Raw genomic sequence first — 22,723 nt, 5'->3', positions numbered from 1 at the left:
ATGGCAAGCAAGGCGACAACAGCTGGCCGAGAATCCGGCCGTATCAAAGATGCCAATCAGAAGCGAGTTCTCGATGAGGCTACTCGGCGAAGACGAGCTAGAAAAGCTTTAGAAGCGCTTGAGCAAGACAATTTTCATGATGATCCTCATGCTGATCTGGGTAAGTTAGAAGTGCCCTGAATATACTGTTAACAATATCTACATTTAATAAATCTAGATTATAACAAGTTTTTTTACGTAAGTATTATTAAATGTGTAACACTAGACTTAACAAAAATTAGAATTATTGTACATAGTAATAGCAAAATTGTAAATATGAGTTTAGTTCTGGTTGACACAACATTGACATGTTCTGAAGTTGCGCTTTGTTGGTTTCAGTTATGAGCAAAAAAGCACCAAAATTCCAAGAAACTTTAGAATCAAGAGGGAGAAAGAAAAAGACCAAAAGTGCTGAGTATTACAAACAAAGGTAAATGCTCCCTTCAATTCACTATAGTACTATTTTTTCTGTTTGTGTGTTCATGAGCTAGTGCTTCACATGATTATGTCTGATAATTACTCAACCTTGTTTATTTCAATGAATTTATTTGTAATTTAATCAAGAGAAAAATTTAAATAAAATTACTACTTGTTACACCCCACTTTTAATTTTTATAGTCTAAATATACAACTGAGAAAACCCAATTCAGTGTTGATTGAAATACACATATCAATGTTAAATTATAAAGAGTAATTAGGTTAGTACAAAAACATGTACTACTGGAATCTCTTGATGTGCTCTTGAATTGGTCTGTTAAGTAAAATAATGTGATCTACTTAAATATACGTTTACAGTATCACAAAAAGGGAAGAGACAGTCATTAAAGCTATTAGGAAAGCATTATTTATCTTGACTTAAATATTGAAGATCAGACTTGTAACATACTGCAAAGACATTTACATTAAATTACAAAAAAAGTCTGAAAGAAATCAATAGGGTTGAACGTGAATCTTTATTATTTTATCCTCTTTGCTATATATAGCCAATAGTTAATTCTGCAAAAGTCATTCATTATAAACAAATGTTGCTAAAAAAACGTATTTATTAGGTTAAGAGTATAAATTTTATACTGAACCATTAGTATCCCAAAAAATTGACAGATTTTCTTGATAAACATTACAGAATTATTGCTTGGTTTTAAGTGTAAGGTTATTTATCTACCTGAAGAAGAAATCAGATTGTAGGTATCGAAACGTAGTGTTCCTGTATTTAGCTTAGAAATAAGGTTTTACGTGTTAGAAGTTTAAAATTGTTCTTGAGAGTTAAAATCAAGATGGCCGTAAACCTCACTGTATCCCTGAAATTCTATTCAGATATTGAATTTTTTGCATCTGTATTGTAACTTTTCTTTGCGTTTTAAAAATCAGTACCAATATATATTGCTTTTGACCTCAACAGGTTCAGAAAAACACTAATGCAGTTAGTAGAAGAAGACCGCACGTACCATCCCGACCCACCCAACTACATGTCTGCGCAGGCAATGCCTTCACAGTTCCCGGACAGACACTTCTGCGCAGTCTGCGGGTTCCCCAGCAACTATACTTGTATCCCGTGTGGTGCTCGCTACTGCAGTGTCAAGTGTTTGGGTACTCATCTTGATACTCGCTGTCTCAAATGGACTGCTTAATATTTCTATTTTAGTTTTTTTTTTAAGATAATAAATGTTTTACAATTACCTCATTTGTTTTATTTCAATATACTGTTATGTTACGATACACACATTAAAAAATTTTAAAAAATGATTTTTGTCATCTTAAACGGGGGGGAGGGTAGAAGGGATGTTGCATAGTACGTGTAATAAAAATGGTTGCATTATTTATTAGCTCCTAAACATTTAATTTTTAATAATTTGTTTTAAGGAACTTCTGGGTTGATGGATTTGTCAAAATACTACAGTTGTTTTAAACTCAGCAATACTTATACCTTATATATATTTTTTTAATCACACAGATTTTTGTAATCCATTGAGATTTATATATTTGTTCTGATTTGATTTACTGTTTCACTGATCCAATTAACCTAAATATTAAGGAAAAATTAAAAAAAAAAAATTTTGTTATGTATTATAAATTATTGTATTTTTAACCATTTTAGAGGGAACGCTAGACAGCTGCTGGCCGTAACAGTTTACAATTTATATTCAGTATAATTTTTTTTTTGGGGGTAAAACAGAGTGATTTATCGTATCACATGAATTAAAGCTGAAAGTATCTTTGTTAAAGAATGAGTTTGTCAGAGTCAGTCAAATAATGTCCCTGTCTAAAGCCACGTAGCTCTTAAAAAATCCCATACTTAAAAAACACAGGTCCCAGTTGGTCGAGTACAAGCTCCTCAAACATCTTGGCCAAAGAAGGAAGTATAACATTAGTCAGTAGGCTACAATCTTTTTGCCCAAAAAAATTGGGAAATTATATGACAAAATCTTCTTTAAGTGGTAAAGACTCAGAGTTTTTGTGATATAAAGGAGCATCAAGCTAGGTTTTAAGATGTCATCACAGAACTTGAGGACCGGTGGAGGGACTTCTTCACGTCTGGAACCCTTCGACCTGTTTAGCCAGGATAATCTCAGCCTGACATGATGAGAAGTTTATGCAGAAATCACAGATGGGGATAGAGTGGACCTTAGATATTAGAGAAGTATAGAGACAGCAAGTGGAACATATTCCCGTGGCTAAGAGCCTCTGTGTTATTTAGCATTACGAAAATGGAGTAGCTTGATGTTTTCTTATATTGCTAACATGACAGCAGAGTCGATACTACAGATTTAATTGTGACAGCGAGTTTTAGCGAGATTATATCACTTATTCTTAAGGTGGCTAAATTTTGAATTTAAGTTAAATTATCTCCTTGGGGAATCACACAGGAAAACATGAAGTAGTGGCTCTTTTAGACAGTTTGTCAAATCTTGCATGCAAATTGACTATCAACCAGCAGTGATCAACTTCTAGCAGGGTTTACACTTGTTTATTTTTGGTAGGCTACATATGCTGATCTTGGTTGCCCAAAGGAGTTGTTGACAAAGTCTATATAATGTGTCAATGTGGGATGGTGATGCTCTTCTTCCACCAGGGTGTCCAAATTACTATGTTCTTATTGGATTCGGATGAGAAAAAGTAGATCAAGCAGAACATCAGTCGTTATAGAAAACACTTCTCTGGGTAAGTGGAAGAACTGTCTGTCATAACAAGTAAGTTCTGAGAAGAGAGTGACTGTGGGACGGTTTTAGTTGCTTGTTGGCTGGTTAAAATCCTGACAGGAAATCTGTGCCTTGACTTAGAGAGTGAGTAGCCTATCATATTGAGTTGTACATTGCTTTATGCATAATGAGAGAAAAGCTGTATCCTCACTGTAATGTATTTTACAGTAAAATGGGCAACTGAGGAAATAAACTAGCAATACTGTATATGTCAAAGGTATCAACAATCATACTGAAAGGAAACCTACGATACAGTCTACCTGCTAAGTACAGTATGCATTATAGTTTCTTACTGGAGAAGAAGTAAGCTACTGTGTGCATGCCTGTAAGTCTCCACAAGAGAATGACATTCCTATTCAATCTAACTGACAACTTTGACATTGTTATCCCAAAGTGTACCTTGGGATCGATGAAAAGACTTGTAGGCCTACGGATTGATGATTATATCAATCTGGAAATGAACATTTAAAGGTATAAAACAGCCACTGCATTTTTCTTTATTAAACCTGAGATATTCAATTTGAATCACTTGTACATATTGGTCATAGGGCACTGGCTCCATCCTAAGCCTGTTTTAGGTCAGTTCCTCTAGCATACGATCAGCATACAACTCCCATCAATAGTTGCCAGGTCATATATCACTGTCAAAAATTATGTTTGATCCAAATGGTTTACGAAACTAAAAAATGTAATGTAAGCCAATCAAAAGCTGAACAAAAGGTATCAGGTTTTGCAATGTTCTAGAGTTGCTGATTTGCATTTCTGAATATGCTAATTTTATTTATCTGTTGACTCTTAGGAAAAAGGACAATTTTAAGACACTTTTGTTTTCAGCAGAACATACTTCTATTATGAATGCTGAGTCTAGCTTCAGTTCACCTTCCTCTTAATGGAGTGTCTGGAATCTGATGCTGTTACAGAGTTGACTCCTGGAATCTAGTGCCATGTTTGACTGAAGAGATAAAAAAAACAGTTGAGAACGAAGAAGCACAAAAAGATTACACTGTTTCGACATCAGAGGGACCTAAAATTACAAAAATAGTGTTAATCCAGGTGAATTGGCATTCTCATTGTCTCATCAACTGCACAATTTAGAGCACTTACTGACAATCTCTAAGCACGGTGAAGCAACCGAGTTTTTTACACGTAACGTAACCATGGTGGGGAGGCTTGATTTAATATGTCTTTTGAGTTAAGCTGCAGTTCAAGTTAAATGTTTTGCTGTTTTAATATAAAACGAATGATTGTTCACATATAGGAAGAGTGAGTGAGCCTTTCAGTAATTAAATTACAATTCTGGAAGTCTGTTGTACTATACTATTGGTAGTGAATAAAAAACCTTGAGGTAGTATCTATCAAGTAGCATATCAAAATCTTAATTCTGATCAGAAATGCCTCCGACCATCATTACGGACTTCGGCCAGAACCTTACAGTAGTGGCCTACACTGCGGGTGACATACAAAAAAACATCTCTTGATATAGTTTGATAGCACACCTTTTGATAGCGTTTTCACACAAAATTCTATTAAACAAGATTGAAAGCCTGGAAATCAATGGCATTACTCTAAATTGGTTCAGTTCATACTTAATCAATAGAAAAACAATTTGTTGAAAAATAAAACGTTAGGCATTAAGAATCAAATAGTCACCAATAATTCTTCACTAGCACAGATTCAACATGGTGTTCCGCAAGGATCAAATCCTTGGCCCACTGCTGTTACGTAAAAGGTATTCCGCTCTCTTTTCAAAACAGTCCAACAAAAACACTTTGTCCTGTATGCTGACGATGCAAGCTTAAAAATTAGTAGTGGTACATTAAATAATTTGGAAAAATAATGCTTCTTCTAATTTATTGGACATAAATAATTTCTTTAATAATCATAAACTATTAATTAAATACCAGCAAAACTAATTTTATTGTTTTTAATGCAGGAAAAAAGGAAATCTTCAGTAAATCCGGGAATAAAAATAAACAACCACTCTTTGGAAAAAGTAAGTTCCACAAATTTTTTTGGTTTTAAATCTTAGATGAAAATTTGACATGGAATCTCTATACTGAAACACATAGTTAATAAAGTTACTTCTGGATTGTATGCTTTGTATAGGATATCTAAAATTTTGCTCATTAAATACTTTAAAAATATAATTTATTTCTCTCTGTTATAGAATCATCAATAAGTTTTGGTATTGAAATATATGGAGGTACGTCAAAACAGAATTTGGATAGAATTCTCCTTCTCCAAAAAGAGGGCAATACGAATCATGTTGAATCTAAAATTTGATGACTCTGTTTGTCAACATTTTTACTGATTTAGGAATAATGACTGTTTATGGGGTGGGGGGGGGGGGGGGTGGGGGGGGGGGGGGGTGGGGGGGGGGGGGGGTGGGGGGGGGGGGGGGTGGGGGGGGGGGGGGGTGGGGGGGGGGGGGGAATTTGCTATTAAGTAATTTTAAGTCCATGTTTTAAAGACAAAAAAGGAAAGGGCCCGGAATATAATATCGAAATTCCGCGTTTATTGACCTAATTGTCCCGTAAGAGGAGGGCAAGCTGTACATGCCCAATCATGTTGACAAGTGGTGGAAGGTTATGGATGCTCGTTCTTTATGAAAAGTTCAAATAGGGGGGAATATAGACAGTAAAATTTTATACCTCTCACTTTTGTAGTTTGGTTCCCCTACTATTATTTCGTAAAGATTTTTAAAAAATTTTGAATTTTCTGCAGTCATCAAGAAACAAAATTAAATTTTGTTTTGATAAAGAACTTTTGTACTTAAAAAAAAAAATTTTTAAAAAAACTTAAATTTTATAAGTTACGTGTAACCCCTTTCCCCTTTTTTTTTTAAAAGTGCGTAAAAAGGGTGAAAAAAAAAGGGGGGGGATATTGAAGGGAAGGGGGGGCAAAAGTGGATTAAATTTGTGATAAATTATAGAAAAAAAAATGGATCAAAAACGAAAAAAAGACGGGGTTTTGGGAAACTTTTAGGAAATTTATGGGGGAAGAGGGGAAATGAGTGTCAAAAAAGGGAAAGATTGAGAAAAAATATTTTAAAAAAAAATTAAGGTGGTTAGGGGAATCGTAGCCTTGTATTTCAGGTGGCATAAGAAAAAAAACATAAAAAATTTAGTAGTTCTGTTTTTCCCGTATTAATTATGTACACTTATTTTATTGTGAAAACTAACCCCCCATTTAATTTAAAAGGTATTAAAACACGTTTTGATAATATATTATATATTATGCTAGGCTTGAAATATAATTATAATATAGACAATTATATCATATTAAAATTGTGGTATGATTGTTCTCAGTTGTTTTATATATTTATTTATTCTGGCTTTTTCTCGTTGGCGATTCATATTTGCCAATTTGTATCATAACGCCCACCCAAATGTATTTTTTCATTGAAAAGCGTATTAAAATATATATACTCACTTTCTATTGTTATTTAAGTAATATAAACAAACCAGACGGGTGAGATATGTCAAGGAGAAGGCTGGAAGGCCCGTGTGGTGCGTAAATATTCACTTGCTGGTGACCATCACAAAGAAGAGGACGTACACTTTATATCTTGCGTAGCCTTGGCTTTCCTCTAGAGGTACCATGGTGGTTAAACTCAGACAGTATTTTATGTGTAAAATATATACAATTGGGTATTATCAGTATTTAAATAGCGATTTTTATGAACAGACAACGTAGGCATATGCACTGATATATAGTTTAGGCCAGAATGTCGCGACGGACACTAGTAACAATCAAACACTATTAATACTAAAATCCATAAAACATTTATTTTACAAAAAATTTTTCAGAACCGAAATTCTAAACCAAAGGTTTTAGTTAAACTAAAGACATAGTAGGCTGCCCGATTAATTCAAACATTAACGCGCAAAGAGGCCCTTAGTGTAGTTCAACACGGTCGATAGCAGCAATCTAAATGAGATTCTGGAACATAGCACACATTCACCAACAAAGCCCACCCAGGAACACAAGGACCCTTGTCCGTCGTCTCACCCTCGCAGCGTCAGTAGCACGCGTGTTCTGTTTTAGTCAGCGAACTGAGAACCAACAAATCCTATAGCACCCTTTTTGTGATGCATGAAGAAGTTAATTTGTAGGTTATAACTCTTAAAGCAGCCAAAAATAACAGTTTATAGCTACAGTCTTACTCGCATATTGTCCTTCAATCTATACGTTTGGTCAAGAACTCTTCCCCAAGGATTAAAAATTAAACTGATCTGTAACCGCTATATAAAATTAAAACCTTCCTGTAAATAACAAAATTTTAAATCCAGAAAAAACGTGCTAGTGTTTACCCATTTTTAAAACGGCACTAATTAAACACATTAATTTGTTTATACATTATTTTTTACAACACTTATAAAAATTAAACTACCTTGAAATTTAAGAAATTTATGTTTTGGTAGTTTGTTTATTAATCTCAACATTTATACATATTGGGGCGATCAAAGTTTTACAATATAAGAGTGTGTAATAGTTTTTTTTTAAGCATGCTTTTTTTATTAAAAATCAATGCATTATATGTTGTTTCGGATACAACAATAAGTTTTTAGATTGTTACAGAATTATAGAACAATACTAATTTTTTATAAGTTTTAGTCACATTATATAAATTTTGACAAACAATTGTATAAAATTTTTGCTTAATAGGGGGGACACCGTATTTTAAACAAAAACGTACAACATAACGTCAATTTAAATTTACATAATACACTCTGTGAATCTAGCACAATGTCTGTTAAAATTAAAAGCACACTTAATTATGTTATGCTTTACTTTCATATAATTGCAATATAATTCTGAGCTGTGATTCGTTAAGAAGGTTTGTGATGTATAGGGATCCTAAATCCAAATCAAAATGATTTTTAAAGTGTTAGGCACAATTAAACAAATCACAATTAAACAAATTTTTTGTGATTAAAGAGTCAAATTCTGAAGGAGTTATCACCAACCACACAGAAATCACTGGATACCAGATTATAAATATTTAGAATAGGCTTAGACCAGCGCAGTTTCCAAATAAGGTAAGTATTGACAAATCTCGTATCGACAAACACTCGTAGGTTTTAGTAATTATATAGGGTATGAGGTAGTCCAGACCGTATGCTCTTTCCCTTTAATAATATTCTACAACTTTGATCCGATGTTTCTAAATTACACGAGTGTATGTATAATGCTACCACCTGGCGATATAACGTACCAATGGAAGTCAGAGTAATCCGTTATTCTAAGAGATCAGTTGTTACTAAAGCCTCGGAGTTTTCACGACCTTTGGTCTCGTGCTACGGTCACCACTCGACATCATTGACAAATAGACAGACAAAAATTAAAGCTTTTTTCAGTCCCAGCTGTGATAGGCTTCACTTACGCTCAGCCAATTATTTGCTGAGTGCCGTGTCAGGAAATCAGAAATCAGAAATTTATTGTCACGTAACGTTACATAATTGTAGTAGATAAGATACTACAATGACCAGGTTGACTCGTCAATATAGTTTAAAATATACTAATCCTAATTTTTAAAAAAAAGTTATAAACATAAGTAACAACTCATTGATAAATAATCAATAATTATTCGCACAAACAGTGATTCCAGTAAGGTATATAAAATAATTCAAATTCTAATGGTACAAGTACAGGTTATAATTCATATTGAATAATTAAATAAAGATAGATGTAGCTATGTTATTCACGCTAAAATAAAATAATTTTACAAAACACATAAAACACATACAAAATAATTAGTGATAAAATAAATACAGTAGAAATAATATATATACATCAAAATGTTTTTGATATGGTAGGGGGGGTAAAAGTTAAATTAATGAAAGTTTCATCATTTTAGAAAATCAGTTTCTGAATAATAATTCTTTCGTCATTAAAATATGTTTTAATTTTATCGAGGATTTTTCTGGAGGCAAAGAGGATAGAGATATTGGAATTATTATTGTAAAAATTTTAGTCGTTTGTAATAAGGGGACCTTACAAAATAATTTAGTTCTATGAATTGGTAATCGTAAGTATGTCTCTCTGTCCTATGTATTATAATCATGATCTTTTGTGTGTGATATTATTAAGTAAGTTTTTATGGGTATACATTAAGAACTCATATATATAAAGTGACGGAATGGTCAATAAATTTCATCTGTTTAAATATAGACCTACAGGAATGATCTAAAATTTTAATTTTGTTATGATGTCTCAAAGCTCTTATTTGAAATTATAATAATAGAAATTGCTTTGTAGGAAGAACCACCATGCCAATATACCGTATTTCAATGTGAGGAAAAAAATACCCATAATACACTAACATAATCACTTGAAAAACAACCACATCACAATATTTGGTAAAACTTTTAAGGCAAAACACGTAGAGCTCAGCTTATTTTCTAATTTTTCAATGTGATGTTTTCCAATTCATGTTTTTCGAGTCGATGTTTAATCCTAAAAACTTTACTGTATTAGAAACACCTAACCGAATCATCATTGGAAATTCACGTACTGGAGAATAAATTTATTTTGGTGAGTTTTTAAAATGAACAATTTCTGATTTTTTGCTGTTTATAAAGAAACCATTTAGATTGAACCAATTATTATAATTTTAAGATATAAGTGATGAGATTTTACAATGCAAACTTACAGAGTTTAGGTCTTTTAGCTATAGCTGTTGTATCGTCAGCATACGAATATTAAACCTTCATTTGTTTCATCCTGTAGGTCATTTATATAAATAAAAAAAAAGGTTGGGCCTAAAATGGATCCCTGAGGCCCCCCCTTACTTACAGACTTCCAATCAGATTCATATTATAAGCTTCCAATTTTAATCAAAGTTTTTTGTTTCCCTGATTGTAAATAAGACCTAAAACCATTTTAATTCTCGTCACAACCATATAATTCCAATTTTTTAATAAGATTTGTTATGTATAACACAATCAAAAGCCGCTAGATAAATCGCAGAACACACCAGCAGTGGCCCGCGACTCATCACTCACCAATGCTTGAAAAACCTCATTTACCAAATGAGCCAGGGCCCCTTCAGTGCCATGACCTCTCCTGAAGCCAAATTGATTTTTATGAAATAAGTGATAATGTTCCAAATATCCAGTGCAACTGAGAATTTTAAAACATTTTCAAAAATCTTTGAAAAAACTATGGGAACTGATATTGGGCGATAGTTTTCAATGTGAGCTCTGGTTTCCTTTTTTTAAAGATCGGTGTTATCACAGCATATTTCGTATGTACAGGAAATTCGCTCTTCCTAAAAGAGAAATTAATTAGAGTACATAGTTGGGTGCAGATGTAGGGATTCACTTTTTTTTATTAAGAAGGTAGAAACATCATCCAATCCTGTGGAATTTGTATTTTTAAATTTCATTATAGCTTTTGATACATCTTTGTATGTTTACAGTTAAAAATTTGAATTCGTGAGGCGTTTTTGTTTTTCATATTATGAAAAATCATATGCTCCATTATAGGAGTAATTCTTTTGGAATCTTGTTTTAAGTTTCTCCTGCAACCTAAAAGCAAAAATTCTTTTAACAATTCTATTTGGATCAGATATTGTACACATCATTGTCAATAATTAATTGTCCAAGAACTTTTGTCCTTTTTGACCGAATCCCAATTCAGATTGTTAACGACTCCACCAGACAGCCTTAGATTTTATTTCTCGACTTGGAAATTTGTTCGTCATTAAACATTCGTTTAGCAATTGTTTTTAACAACTTTTCTAAATATTCCTCTGGAATTTTATATAATATTTTAAAAGCAATGGTGATCTTGTTTGTTTTTCGACTAAGCTGTGTAAACTCTCTTGCCTTAATACTTGAAATTTTTTATCCCCGTATAACAACCAGATTTTTTTAGTAATTCTCGTCTTTCCACTAATGGTTTTCAGTGGAAAACATTCATTAAATATTAAACAAGAATTCTGAAAAAAATCATTAAAGTTATTTGTTTCAGATTATCAGATCGGGTCCAAATTCCAATTTAGTTTTTTTTATTCTTGATGTCAAAATTGGTAGACATTTATTGCAGAAAAAAGTCTTTTACTCTATTAAAATTGATTCTGTTTCAGTTTTCTCAGGTAACTGGATGGAAATAAACAAAGAATTATGATCTGACCACTCCATGACAAAATTTAATTTATCCATTTACTATACAGTTCATACTTGAGAAAATGTTACTATTGCATGACCATTGTGAAATCGGGGGGGGGGGGGGGGGGGGGGGCCCCCCCCGGCCGCCCCTTTCGGGGGGGGGGGGGGGGGGGGGGGGGGGACAACCCACCGTTGGAACCACACACCAGTAATTCGGGTTGGTGCAGAAACAATATAAAAAACCCATTTTGTGTCAGAAATGTTTTTAAAAAGTTTTAAATTGTTAACAATTTTTCATTCAACAAGTTGATATTAAAATCAGAAGCCAACCAATACTATGTTATTTTTATGCTTGCTAACCAAATCTAACCAATTCATGTATTTTATCTTAAAAAGATTTTCTGTGGAGTTTGATGAACAATAATTACTGGTGGTGGAAAGTTCCTATAAATAAGATGCTATGTAAACATTATAATCAATTAGATTTATAAAGCAACCTTCAAATGAAAGTCAGCATTAAAAAATCCTAAGGTCAGTGAATACGCGTATTTTATCATAGACCTTTCGATCGCAGCTGTCAAATCCATGGTTCACAGACAACACAAAAGATATATCATTCCCTGACTCACAGTGGGGCGGGAAACAGCTTCTCACAAGCGGGACGTTTGTCAGCCGATGAACTGTGACGTTTAACCCGATAAAACCGTCCGTGTAATACGATAAACAATTATCTTTTGTAATTTTCAGTATCACCGACATCATCATTAATCCTGTTGACTAACACAGTGAACTCACGTAAAACTGTGAAGAGAAACAGGTGTTAGTTCACAAGGTGACTATCTGCTCGGCAGTGGGGCATTTTTAGTCGAGGATATATTAGGTTTTTACTCTTTGTCCAAGAAATAAAACCTCCAACATTATATACTAACCTCTCTTTCATTCTCACCATTTATTGTTTATTTTAACAATTAAAATAAATGTTGATAATAAGATAAATTTTACTCTAGACTAACTAACCCCTAACTTTCTGAATAACACAGAGGTGACTAACCCTTGTTTTCCCGTTATCTTATCTGTTTTCAGGCCGAGACCGGTTTCAATTTAAACAGATCATCCAGGTTGTATGGAGACATATACATGAAATTCCTCTGCATAGTGACATCAATGGGTGTTAAAATAGCGTGTAAATCAAACACAATGCAGACACGAAAAATAAAAACGTATCAAAATTTTAAAATGTACATAGCTTACTACAGTACTGGTTGCCAACCATGTTCTAACTTAATTTGCTGATATCGTCGTTGTGCTGGCCGTGTAGGGCATCACACATATAACCGAAAGATAGCGATTGGTTAAAGAAGATATGATTTTATTCATTATATTATTCAAACAACCCGAGACTAGATATACATCAATGTATTCTTTATCCCAGAAGATAATACTCTATTTTTAAGACAATATGCTTCAGTCTCTTTATATGGTTTTCTTTTAAATTAAAAAAGTAATCAGTTCTAAAAAATAATTATATTTATAGGATACACTTTACAAGCTAATCTCCAAAGTCCCGAGTTAATTATTGATACGGATTATAGTTGGGCACTTGGCTACTTTTCTCCTGAAAAAAATTACGTTTATAAAAAATAATAAGTATCGGCTCCGTACAGTTGTATTTACCAGTATATACAAATATAGTATCGGCTCGTACAGTTGGTATTTATCAGTATATACAAATATTAGTAATCGGCCTCGAACAGTTTGGTAATTTTACAGTAATATACAAATATTAGTAACGGCTCGTACATTTGGTATTTACAGTATATTAACAAATATTAGATATCGGCTCGTACATGTTGGTAATCTAACAAGAATATACAAAATTAGTATCTGCTCGTACGAGTTGTTATTTACAGTATATACACAATATTAGTAATCGGATCGTACGGTTGGTAATTACAGTATATACAAATATTAGTATCGGCCTTGTACGGTTTGGTATTTTACAGTATATACAAATAGTAGTAATCGGCTCGTACAGTTTGGTATTTTTACAGTATATACAAATATTAGTATCGGCTCGTACGGTTGGTATTTACATTGATTTAACATCTCAAACATGGAAGCGTAACACGTAAACTTTCATTAAGTCCCGAGGTCACTTTGAATTATAGTAATTGTAGCGTTGGCGTGCACTAACATGTTCGTTAACCATTTTTGCATATCCCAAATCTCACATCTGGCCTTGCACAGACCTAAGAAAACATTTACAAGTTTTAAAACGATAAATCATTATTATATTCTAGCCATAATCTCTTTACGCACTTATTTACTCCCCTATCGAAGTATGTATTTTGTGATTGAATTTCAATTTATTAGTTTGAAAAATAAAGCGTTAAACGGCTTTATTTGGCAAACTAATAATGGAATTCAAGTCACAGTTGACTTAGAAATAGTAGTTAATCTGTTACTTGAATTAGATATAAAATTGTAACTGTGAATGTCAATTCTACGCTGAAGTTTAATAGATGTTTCCAACAACCAAACAGCGAGACAGCTTAGCCTTGGCCTTCACTGGAAGTGTAATCTATACCAGTTTTTCCGGGACGAAAAAGTTCAAAAATAATTCCGCAAGCAATGTAATGCACTACTTTGTCGGACTAACTGCGCGTCGTACCTATACACGGGAAAATCGCATTAGAGGGTAACTCTCATTTTGGTGATAACACGTACGCGGCAAACCAACGCTTTGTGTAAACTTGTTAAAAAACAACACTAGTATTCCCCGTACTATAACTAAATAAAACAGTAACATGGCAATCCATTTATAAAAATATACCCGTATCATAATCACAACACGCCTATCATCAATTCAAGAATTTTATAATTTTGTAAACTATTGAAATTTGGATTTATATTACTCGTCAATTCTCAACACGAGTAATGATCATTTTTCCCGTGGCACTTTTGGATGATATTTTAGAGACATGTAAGAAACGGTATAAGACATATATCAGAACTGGGCTCAACTATATTTCGTCCACTCGTAACCACAGGTAAACTACAAAGCACAATAAATCCTTCAGCCTTACAAGCGTACCGAGAAAGTAACCTCTCTTCCATATTTCATCAACCCGCCTGAGCCGTCTGAGGGTTCACAAATCGGCACTGAAAACCACTGTCTGGGAGCATGGTCAATAAAACTGTTAGTAACTTTCATTCATTTTAAAACGAAGTAGTATTTCTTTTAAATAATTTAATTTGAAGATAACCTGGTTTCGTTGCATTTAAACGGATTTCAGTGTGGTTTATGAGTGTGCGTAATCGTTCTCATACCAGTAAAAACTGTACCGGTGGTAACCAGCATGCCCAGAGTTCAAGATACATCTTCCCATTTAATAGATAAGCATTTCTTATAGAAAAATGATTTGTGATACTTTGCCGATGTCAAAAAGGAAGAGTTCAGGACTAAGACTACATTATCTATCTAACAAGGATACGTCAGTTAAAAAGAAGCTCAGTCATCGATAATATATCGGTTCAGTTATATGAAATCTGTTACTATCAGATCTGCAGGTTAAAATTTATTCATTAACGATCCACCCCTTCCTGTATTTCGGTATACGACTTTGGTGTGTATAAAACCTTTGGTAAAGCCCACCTTCTAGTTTTTACTGTAACCGGACATTGAAAAGTGTTACTGTTAACGCCGCCTTATTAAAACACACATTTGGTTTTAAATTTCCCGGAAAATCTTACTGGGATAAATAATTAATGATTTGATTTTAGTAACCTTCCGTCAATACATTCAAAGTTTCGTAGCGTGACTCCACGCGTTTGTTGAAAGGAAGAATAAAAGTGTTTTCAAGCTTCCGTCCAAAAGCAAATATTGCGTTATAACTCGTCAATTTACTGATAACGCACGGAGATTTAAATGACGCAGATGAGTTTATTTTAAGTTACTATTTATATATAAAACGTGGTTGAACATATTGAGTAGAAATATTTATTTTATTTTCGTTACAATTATCTTTATTTTCAAACAATGTGTTAAAATAAAAAAAATGAATGAAACAATGACGGGCCTATTAATTTTGTATTAGATATTTTACATTTTCACTTAATAATAATGTAACATATACCAAAAGTTACGTGTTACCTCAGGGACAGCTTATAGAAGATGTAGAATAGTGCAACTCACAGAGATTATTTTGTATGGAAGTCCAACGTCCCAAGTGGAGAAGTTTCCGCATCAGTACATCTAACCAGACGTTTACATACTTGACGAGTGACAGAACCACGTGTCAGAAGCCTGACTCCAAACTGACATACCAACCTTCCAGTGGGAAGAGGTTTCCGCATCAGTACATCTAACCAGACGTTACACTACTTGACAGTGACAGAACCAAGTGTCAGAAGCCTGGCTTCCAAACTGTCCATACAACATCCAGTGGGAGAGTTTCAGCATCAGTAACCATTCAACCAGACGTTACCAACATACTTGGACAGTGACAGAACCACGTGTCAGAAGCCTGACTTCCAACTATCATACAACTCCAGTGGGAGAGTTTCAGCATCAGTAAATCTAACCAGAACGTTACATACTTGACCGTGACAGAACACCCTGTCAGTAAGCCGCTGCCTCCCAAACGTCATACAACTTCCAGTGGGAGAGTTTCACAGCATCAGTACATCTAACCAGACGTTACATACTTGACAGTGACAGACCCACGTGTCAGAAGCCTGACTCCAAACGATCATACACTTCCAGTGGGAGAGTTTTCAGCATCCAGTACATCTAACCAGACGTTTACATACTTGACAGTGATCAGAACCACGTGTCAGAAGCCTGCCCTCCAAACTGTCATACAACTTCCAGTGGGAGAGTTTCAGCATCATACAACTAACCATACGTTACATACTTGACAGTGACAGAACCACGGTCAGAAGCCGAACTCCTAAACTGTCATACAACTTCCATTGGGATAGTTTTCAAGCGTCAGTACATCTAAGCCAGACCGTTTACATACTTTGACAGTGACAGAACCACGTGTCCGAGCCTGACCTCCAAACTGTCATACTACTTCCCAGTGGGAGAGTTTTCAGCATCAGTTAACATCTACACCAGACGTTACATACTTGACATGACAGAACCACGTGTCAGAAGCCTGACTCCAAACTGTCATACCAACTTCCAGTGGGAGAGTTTCAGCATCAGTACAACTAACCAGACGTTACATACTTAGACAGTGACAGAACCACCTGTCAGAAGCCTGACTCCAAACTGTCATACAACTTCCAGAGGGAGAGTTTCAGCATCAGTACATCTAACGAGACGTTACATACTGGACAGTGACAGAACCACGTGTCAGAAAGCCTGACTCCAAATGTCATACAACTTCCATGAGTTGTGGGGAAGGCATGAAAAATAGAAGTTATACCAACGATGAACCTGAAGCTTTAGTTTAACATTTGCGTTTCCCACAATGTATAGGGCCACAGGTTTTTTTCACTTTTTGGCTTTCAACTTATTAGGGTCTGTATACCCAAAGTCTATTAATTTGTATATAATAGCATATTACAAAATACATTTTTTCTTATATATGTATTCTTCTCTTCAATCATCACCTCATTTAATATGATGCAATTCATTCTCCATGATGTAACCCACAAGGTTACACAAAGGACAAGATACCGATAGTGTTCTCACCAGGACTTCACCATCGTTGCCGCTGGACCTCTAATCCATATCAGAAGGTGCAGAAAAAACATTTTCATATGATGTTAATATGACGCTGCCAGTACCCGCTGGCCATTACAGACAATCCAGTTTCGAACTAATTGAGCTTGTGCCACTTGGGATTTTGTACGGAAATTGAGGTTTCAGAGACTGTTAGATTAGAATTAGATTACATATGAGGTATATAAAGGACTCTTTAGTTCCCAACGCCGTCAACCTAACGGTTTACAAAATCCACTAGTGGAGTCCCTGCATATCCCTAAAAAAAGAGCTTCTTCTGCACAATACTGTTCTGAGATCACCTAGTGCGAGGTTCCAAATAAAATTTCCAAAATTAATGTGTTTAGCGGACTCCTCCGGCTGATTGCATAGTCAATACTACGGACCTTTCAGTAAAGAATCCTAAAGTGTTTAAGTATTTTCTGAATTGAACTTGGTCCAGTAATAAGGGAAATGAAACCTTCACCTGCCAGCTCATGAAACTGGATGTCAGTGCCTGTGATGATCTTCTTGCCAAATGATTGTCCAGAAAAACAATGCCACCAAACAACAGTGGCCTGTCTCTGAACCATTTCCTAATAGCTTCGTAGACAGGTGATTTGGGTTTAAACCACAAAGTTTCAAGTCCAAAAAAAAGTGCTCTTCTTGAGCAAAAAATTGTCGTGCTAATTTCGTCAACGAGTTCATTCTCCCTAAAATCGATAAGACCAGGAATCCAGGTGAGATGTCTGGTTCAGATACTGTTCGAGTCTAACAAAAAACGTCCACTCGAGGTTAATCTGTTTTCATAAAGCACATCCAACCTCTGACCTTGCCTTTTCTACATATTTTTTGAATTCAAAATGTTATGTAAATCCACTTTATAGAAGTAATTAAACAAAAATAGGTAATTATTACTGAAAACCAAAATATATTACGAGTTCAAGCAGCTAGAATTATAATGATACAAATCGAATTTTATTTCCTCTTAAATGAGACGTAAATGGTCTACAAAAATAAGACAACAACAGTCTTTTAATAAACTTTGGTGATGCAGACAGGACTGCAGTGATCGAAAACTCGTAAAACTTTATTTACGCCTTAGCATAGTGATTTTACTCATATTGTCTTTATCTGGTGACAGGCTAATAAATATAGAAGGTTCATCCCTCGGATTTCGCCGTTGGCGCCTCGGTAAAGACCCATAGACTGCAATAACTACATAATGGGGTTTCTCGGTTTTGATCTATGTTGGGTTCCTCATTTCAGCATAAACGTTAAAGCAGTCAATATATTACAGGTTATATGTAACAGGAAGTAACTATATAAATTAAGAGGAGCACTGGGACTTTATACCTTGCCCTATTAATTTTTTGTACGTACAGAATCTATTAATATATTTCTCAGAATCTAATTACCTGAAAATTTTACTGTTTATAGTACACTTATAAACCCCTATTTTATACTTTCAATGAAATGAGTAAATTGTTGTAATAATTGTTTGGTCAATGCTCCCCTTGATTGGATGTACGGATGGAGTTCGCAATACTTAACAATGTTGCCTTTCCCCTTTTAAAAAAAATTTTTCGTTTCTTAAAAACATTCCATTTTAATCCCCATAAAAAATTTAATTTTAAAAATTAAAAAAAAAGATTTAATTAATTGTTATTTAAAACCAATTTTTATTTAAAAAAACCCAAAAAAATTAAAATATTCAGTTTTAAAAAAAAGGGGTTTTAAAATAATTATAAAAAAAAAAAAAATTAATTTTAAAAATTTTTAAAATTTAATTAAAATTTAAAAAATAAAAACTTTCCCCTTAAAAATAAAAAAAAAAATAAAAAAAAAAAAACCCCCCCCCTAAAAAAATTTTTTTTTTTTAAACCCCCAAAAAATAATTTCCCCAAAAAATTTAAAAAAAAAAAATTAATTTTTAACCCCCAAAAAATTTTTAAAAAAACCCCCCCCAAATTTTAAAAAATTTTTAAAAAAAAAAAAAAAAAAACCCCAAAAAAAAATTTATTTTTAAAAAAAAACCCCCAAAATAATTAAATTCCCCAAATTCAAAAAAAAAAATTAAAAAAATTTAAAATTCCCTTTTTTAAAAAACCCCCCAAAATTAAAAATTTAAACCCCCCAAAAAATTTTTTTAAATTCCAAAACAAAACCCCAACCCCAAAAAACCCCAAAAATCCACCCCCACCCCCCCCCCCCAAAAAGCCCTCCCCTCCCCCCTTTAAACCCCCAAAAAATACCCCCCCCCCCCACCCCCCCCCCCCCCCCCCCTTTTAAAAAACCCCCCTCCCCAACAATTTAAAAAACCCCCCCCCCCCCCCCTAAATGTTTTTTTTCCCCCCCCAATCCCCCCCCCCCCAAACCCCGCCCCCCCCCCAAAACTTTCAATTTTTTTAAAAGGCCTCCCCTTTCCCCCCCTTTCTGCAAAGGTGTACTTGGGGGCGCCCCCGAACAGCTTCTTTCAAAATGAAAAGGCCCCCCCGGATACAGCAAAAAGGGAAACCCCCGGCCCCTCCCCCCACTGCCTCGTTTCCCCCGGGGTCGGGATCTCCTTTATGATGCACAAAAATTCCCCGGGGCTTCGTCCCAAAAGAGAAACCCCTTTGTCACTTGCTTCTACGCCTCCGTAAATGGTGTTTCTTGGCGGCTTGAAAAGCACAGATCACGGGGGTTTTGACCTTCTCCGAGGTCTAGAGCGGTTCGCCCCCTAAAATTTTTCACAGTTTGAACAAGGAAAAAGCTGTTTAGGGTAATTCCTTTTAAAATGAGGGCCCAAAATTTGGGGGCACTTTTCTAAAACCCCCTTTTAAACTTGTGGGAAAATGAACGCTCTGTCCCCCCACCTTTTCCCCCCCCAAAAAAAATTAAAAACCGTTTGGGGGCTCTCTTTTTGGGGACCCCCTGGTTGAAGGACCTTTGCTGCAGAAAAGGTTTTCTTCTCTTACACGATTAAAAATTTTTCCCCTTAAAAAACGTTTTTACGCCTTCGGGTTTTTAAAGTGATCACGCTTCTTGGATCCCCCCCCCCCCAAACATGCGGACCTCCCAAAAGCGAGCCCGATCGCTTCCATTCGGTTCCAAAAAAACGGCTTCGTCTGCTTCACGCCATTGGGGCCCGGCCCTTTTCCGGCTGGTCAACGGGGGATCCTGTTTTGGTGGTTTTCATGGAAAATCTATTTTTCGTGTTTTGGGGGCCTGTTTTTCCCTTTTACCGTACTTTGCTCGCCCGTACCAATTTTCTTCTCCAACGTCCGTCTGGGCTTTCCCCCTTGCTGAAAATTTTGGGTTGTGGTTTTCCCCTATCCTGGCTTCGGGGGGCCCCCCAAAAAAAAAATCTTTCCCTTTTAACCCCCTCACTCTGCATTGCATTTGACACTATTTTTTACGTGTATTGTTTTTTTTTCCCTCTTCACAGAACACAATATTTTGTTTTTTTTTCTACCATTTACGACAACATCGGGAAAATTTTTCCTTTTAATTTTTCAAATTTTAAATTGCTTAATTTTGTTCTAGAGTAAAACCAATTCTAGATGTTCTCGGGGAAAAATTGGATATTGGACTTCCTTTTGGGGGTTTGCGGGGAGGGGGTGGGGTAATTCGTCTTACTTTTTAATTTATTTTTTACTTTAAAATTCCCCATTTGTTTATTAATGACCCGAAAAACTTTCCCCCAAAATCGCATTTTTTTTATACCCCCCTCCCCCGTTAGTTTTTTCTGGTTTTAAACTCTTGGAAAAAAGGTCCTAGACCCCTTGAAAATTTTTTAAAAATTTTTCCTTATTCCCCAAGGAAGAATTTGTGGGGAATTGTTTGCAAAAGGGTGAAAAGAGCGGCGGGGGTTTGAAAGGGGTTAAAAAGAAAAAAAGCCCGGGGGTTTGTATGTAATACACGCAAAACTCTAAAAGTAAAAATTTGGGGGGGGAAAAAAAAGGCCCCCTCTTTATAGGAGAATGAGCCCCTTGTCATTCCCCGTAGGGACTTTTTGCTTAAAAGTCAGGTTACAAAGGAAATTTTTAATTGGGGTTTAAAATTTTTTTAAAATTTTTTAAAAATTTTTAACTATCTTTTAAATTGGAGGCCAAAAGTTAAAAAGCCCAAAATTTTAAAAAGAATTACCCGAATTTTATATTTTTTAAAATATCTTAATTTTCCTTGTGCTTGTAAAAACCCCCGTTTTTTTATAACTTACTTATAGCTAAATAAAAACCAACTTCAGTATTTGTTTTTCCCAAAAAAAAGCGGGTTTTCCATATGAAAATTTTTTTTGGTGATTAAAATTTGTATTTTGATTTTCAAATTAAAATTTTCCCTTTTAGCCCAAACCCCAAACCCCTTTCCACCGGAGCTGCGTTTGTGCAGATAACTCTTTTTTTTTTTTGGACAAAAAGCTTATAAATTGCATTAAAACCCTTTTTAAGAACCTTTGCGCTGTTCCCCGGGTGAAAAGGTTTTTTCGGGGGAGGGTTTGGTTTTTGGGTGGGGGGCCCCCCCCTATCGGTTTTCCCTAAAAGGAAAAAAATTAGGGCCTACATCCCAAAATCTTTTCCCGGAAGGGGAAGGGGGGGCCAGTTCTAAACCCCGCCTTCCAGTCAATTTGGCGGGGGGGGGGGGCCCCCACCCTTGTTGAGGGTTAAAAAGGGGGCCTTTGGGGAAAAAGGGAAAACCCCCCCCAACCCCAACGCCGTCCTCCAAAGTCCTTTTTGAATTGCCCAGGGAAAAACCCCGAATCCCCAACATTTCTTTTTTGTAAAAGTCCCCCCTACTGGTCACCCCCAAATTTCCCCCCCCCTTATTAAAAAAAAATTTCCCCTTTTTTAAAACCCTTCCCCATTTTCAAAAACCCACCAAAACTCCCCCCTTTTTCCCCTCCCCCCTTTTTTAACCCCCCTTAAAAAACCTACCCTTTAAAAACCCAAAAAAACCCCCCCCCCAAAAAACTAAACACTTTTTTTAAATTTTTTCCCCCTTTTAAACCCAAAAAAACCCAAAACCCCCTTTAACCAAATTAAAAACCCCCAATTCCCCAATCCCCCCCTTCATTCCCCTTACTAAATTTTTTTCCCAAACAATCTTAATTTAAATTTCCACCCTCTTTTTAAAAACCCCCCCCCAAAAAAAAATACCCCAAAAAATTAAAAAAAACCTCCCAAAACCCAAAAAACCTTTTAAACACCCCAAAAAACCACCCTTTAAAATAAATTTTTTCCCCATCATACCCCCAAAAAACCCCCCCCAAAAAAAACCTTTTTTACCCAAAAAAAATTTTTTTTTAAAAAAAAAATTTTTTAAAAACCCAACCTTTAAACTAATATTAAAAAAACCCCAAAACCCAATTTAAAAAAAATTTAACATAACAAATTGTTTTCAAAACCCCACACCTAAAATTCCCAAAATTTTTTTATTTTTTTTTTTAAAAACCAAAAAAAAGGGGATCTTGCCCCCCCTTATAGGTCAACCCTACCCATGTTTTTATAAACCAACATGGAGAGCCCCGGGGGCCCCCCGGGGGATGTGAAAAAAATTAAAATTAAAAGAATTCCCCACACCGGGAGACGAGGTGATACAAAAAGCAGCTTTTTTTGGGGCCGGAAAAATAAACCCCAAACCCCTTTTCCCAAAATTCCCCCCCAAATACTTCCCCAAAA

At 35.0% G+C, this 22,723-nt stretch overlaps 1 protein-coding gene across 1 annotated transcript; it reads left to right on the top strand.

Annotated features, from left to right (window-relative positions):
• LOC124363140 (zinc finger HIT domain-containing protein 1-like) lies at positions 1-1,716 on the top strand. Its single transcript, XM_046818280.1, has 3 exons — positions 1-160; positions 379-469; positions 1,439-1,716. Exons 1-3 carry the CDS (start codon positions 1-3, stop codon positions 1,665-1,667), a joined length of 480 nt encoding a protein of 159 aa, XP_046674236.1. The 3' UTR covers positions 1,668-1,716.
• The last annotated feature ends 21,007 nt before the right edge of the window (positions 1,717-22,723 follow it).

The sequence above is a fragment of the Homalodisca vitripennis genome, chromosome 5 (genome assembly GCF_021130785.1).
Source record: "Homalodisca vitripennis isolate AUS2020 chromosome 5, UT_GWSS_2.1, whole genome shotgun sequence".
Lineage (NCBI taxonomy): Eukaryota > Metazoa > Arthropoda > Insecta > Hemiptera > Cicadellidae > Homalodisca > Homalodisca vitripennis.
Note: the sequence above shows the minus strand (reverse complement) of the source record. Positions and strands in the feature narration are given on the sequence as shown.

What these genes read in the sequence shown, in the direction of transcription:
- LOC124363140 (XM_046818280.1), top strand. Translation starts at nt 1, where the DNA reads ATGGCAAGCAAGGCGACAACAGCTGGCCGAGAATCCGGCCGTATCAAA. An exon ending in TGATCCTCATGCTGATCTGG is followed by an intron (nt 161 to 378) that starts GTAAGTTAGAAG and finishes TGTTGGTTTCAG; the next exon opens with TTATGAGCAAAAAAGCACCA. An exon ending in GCTGAGTATTACAAACAAAG is followed by an intron (nt 470 to 1,438) that starts GTAAATGCTCCC and finishes TGACCTCAACAG; the next exon opens with GTTCAGAAAAACACTAATGC.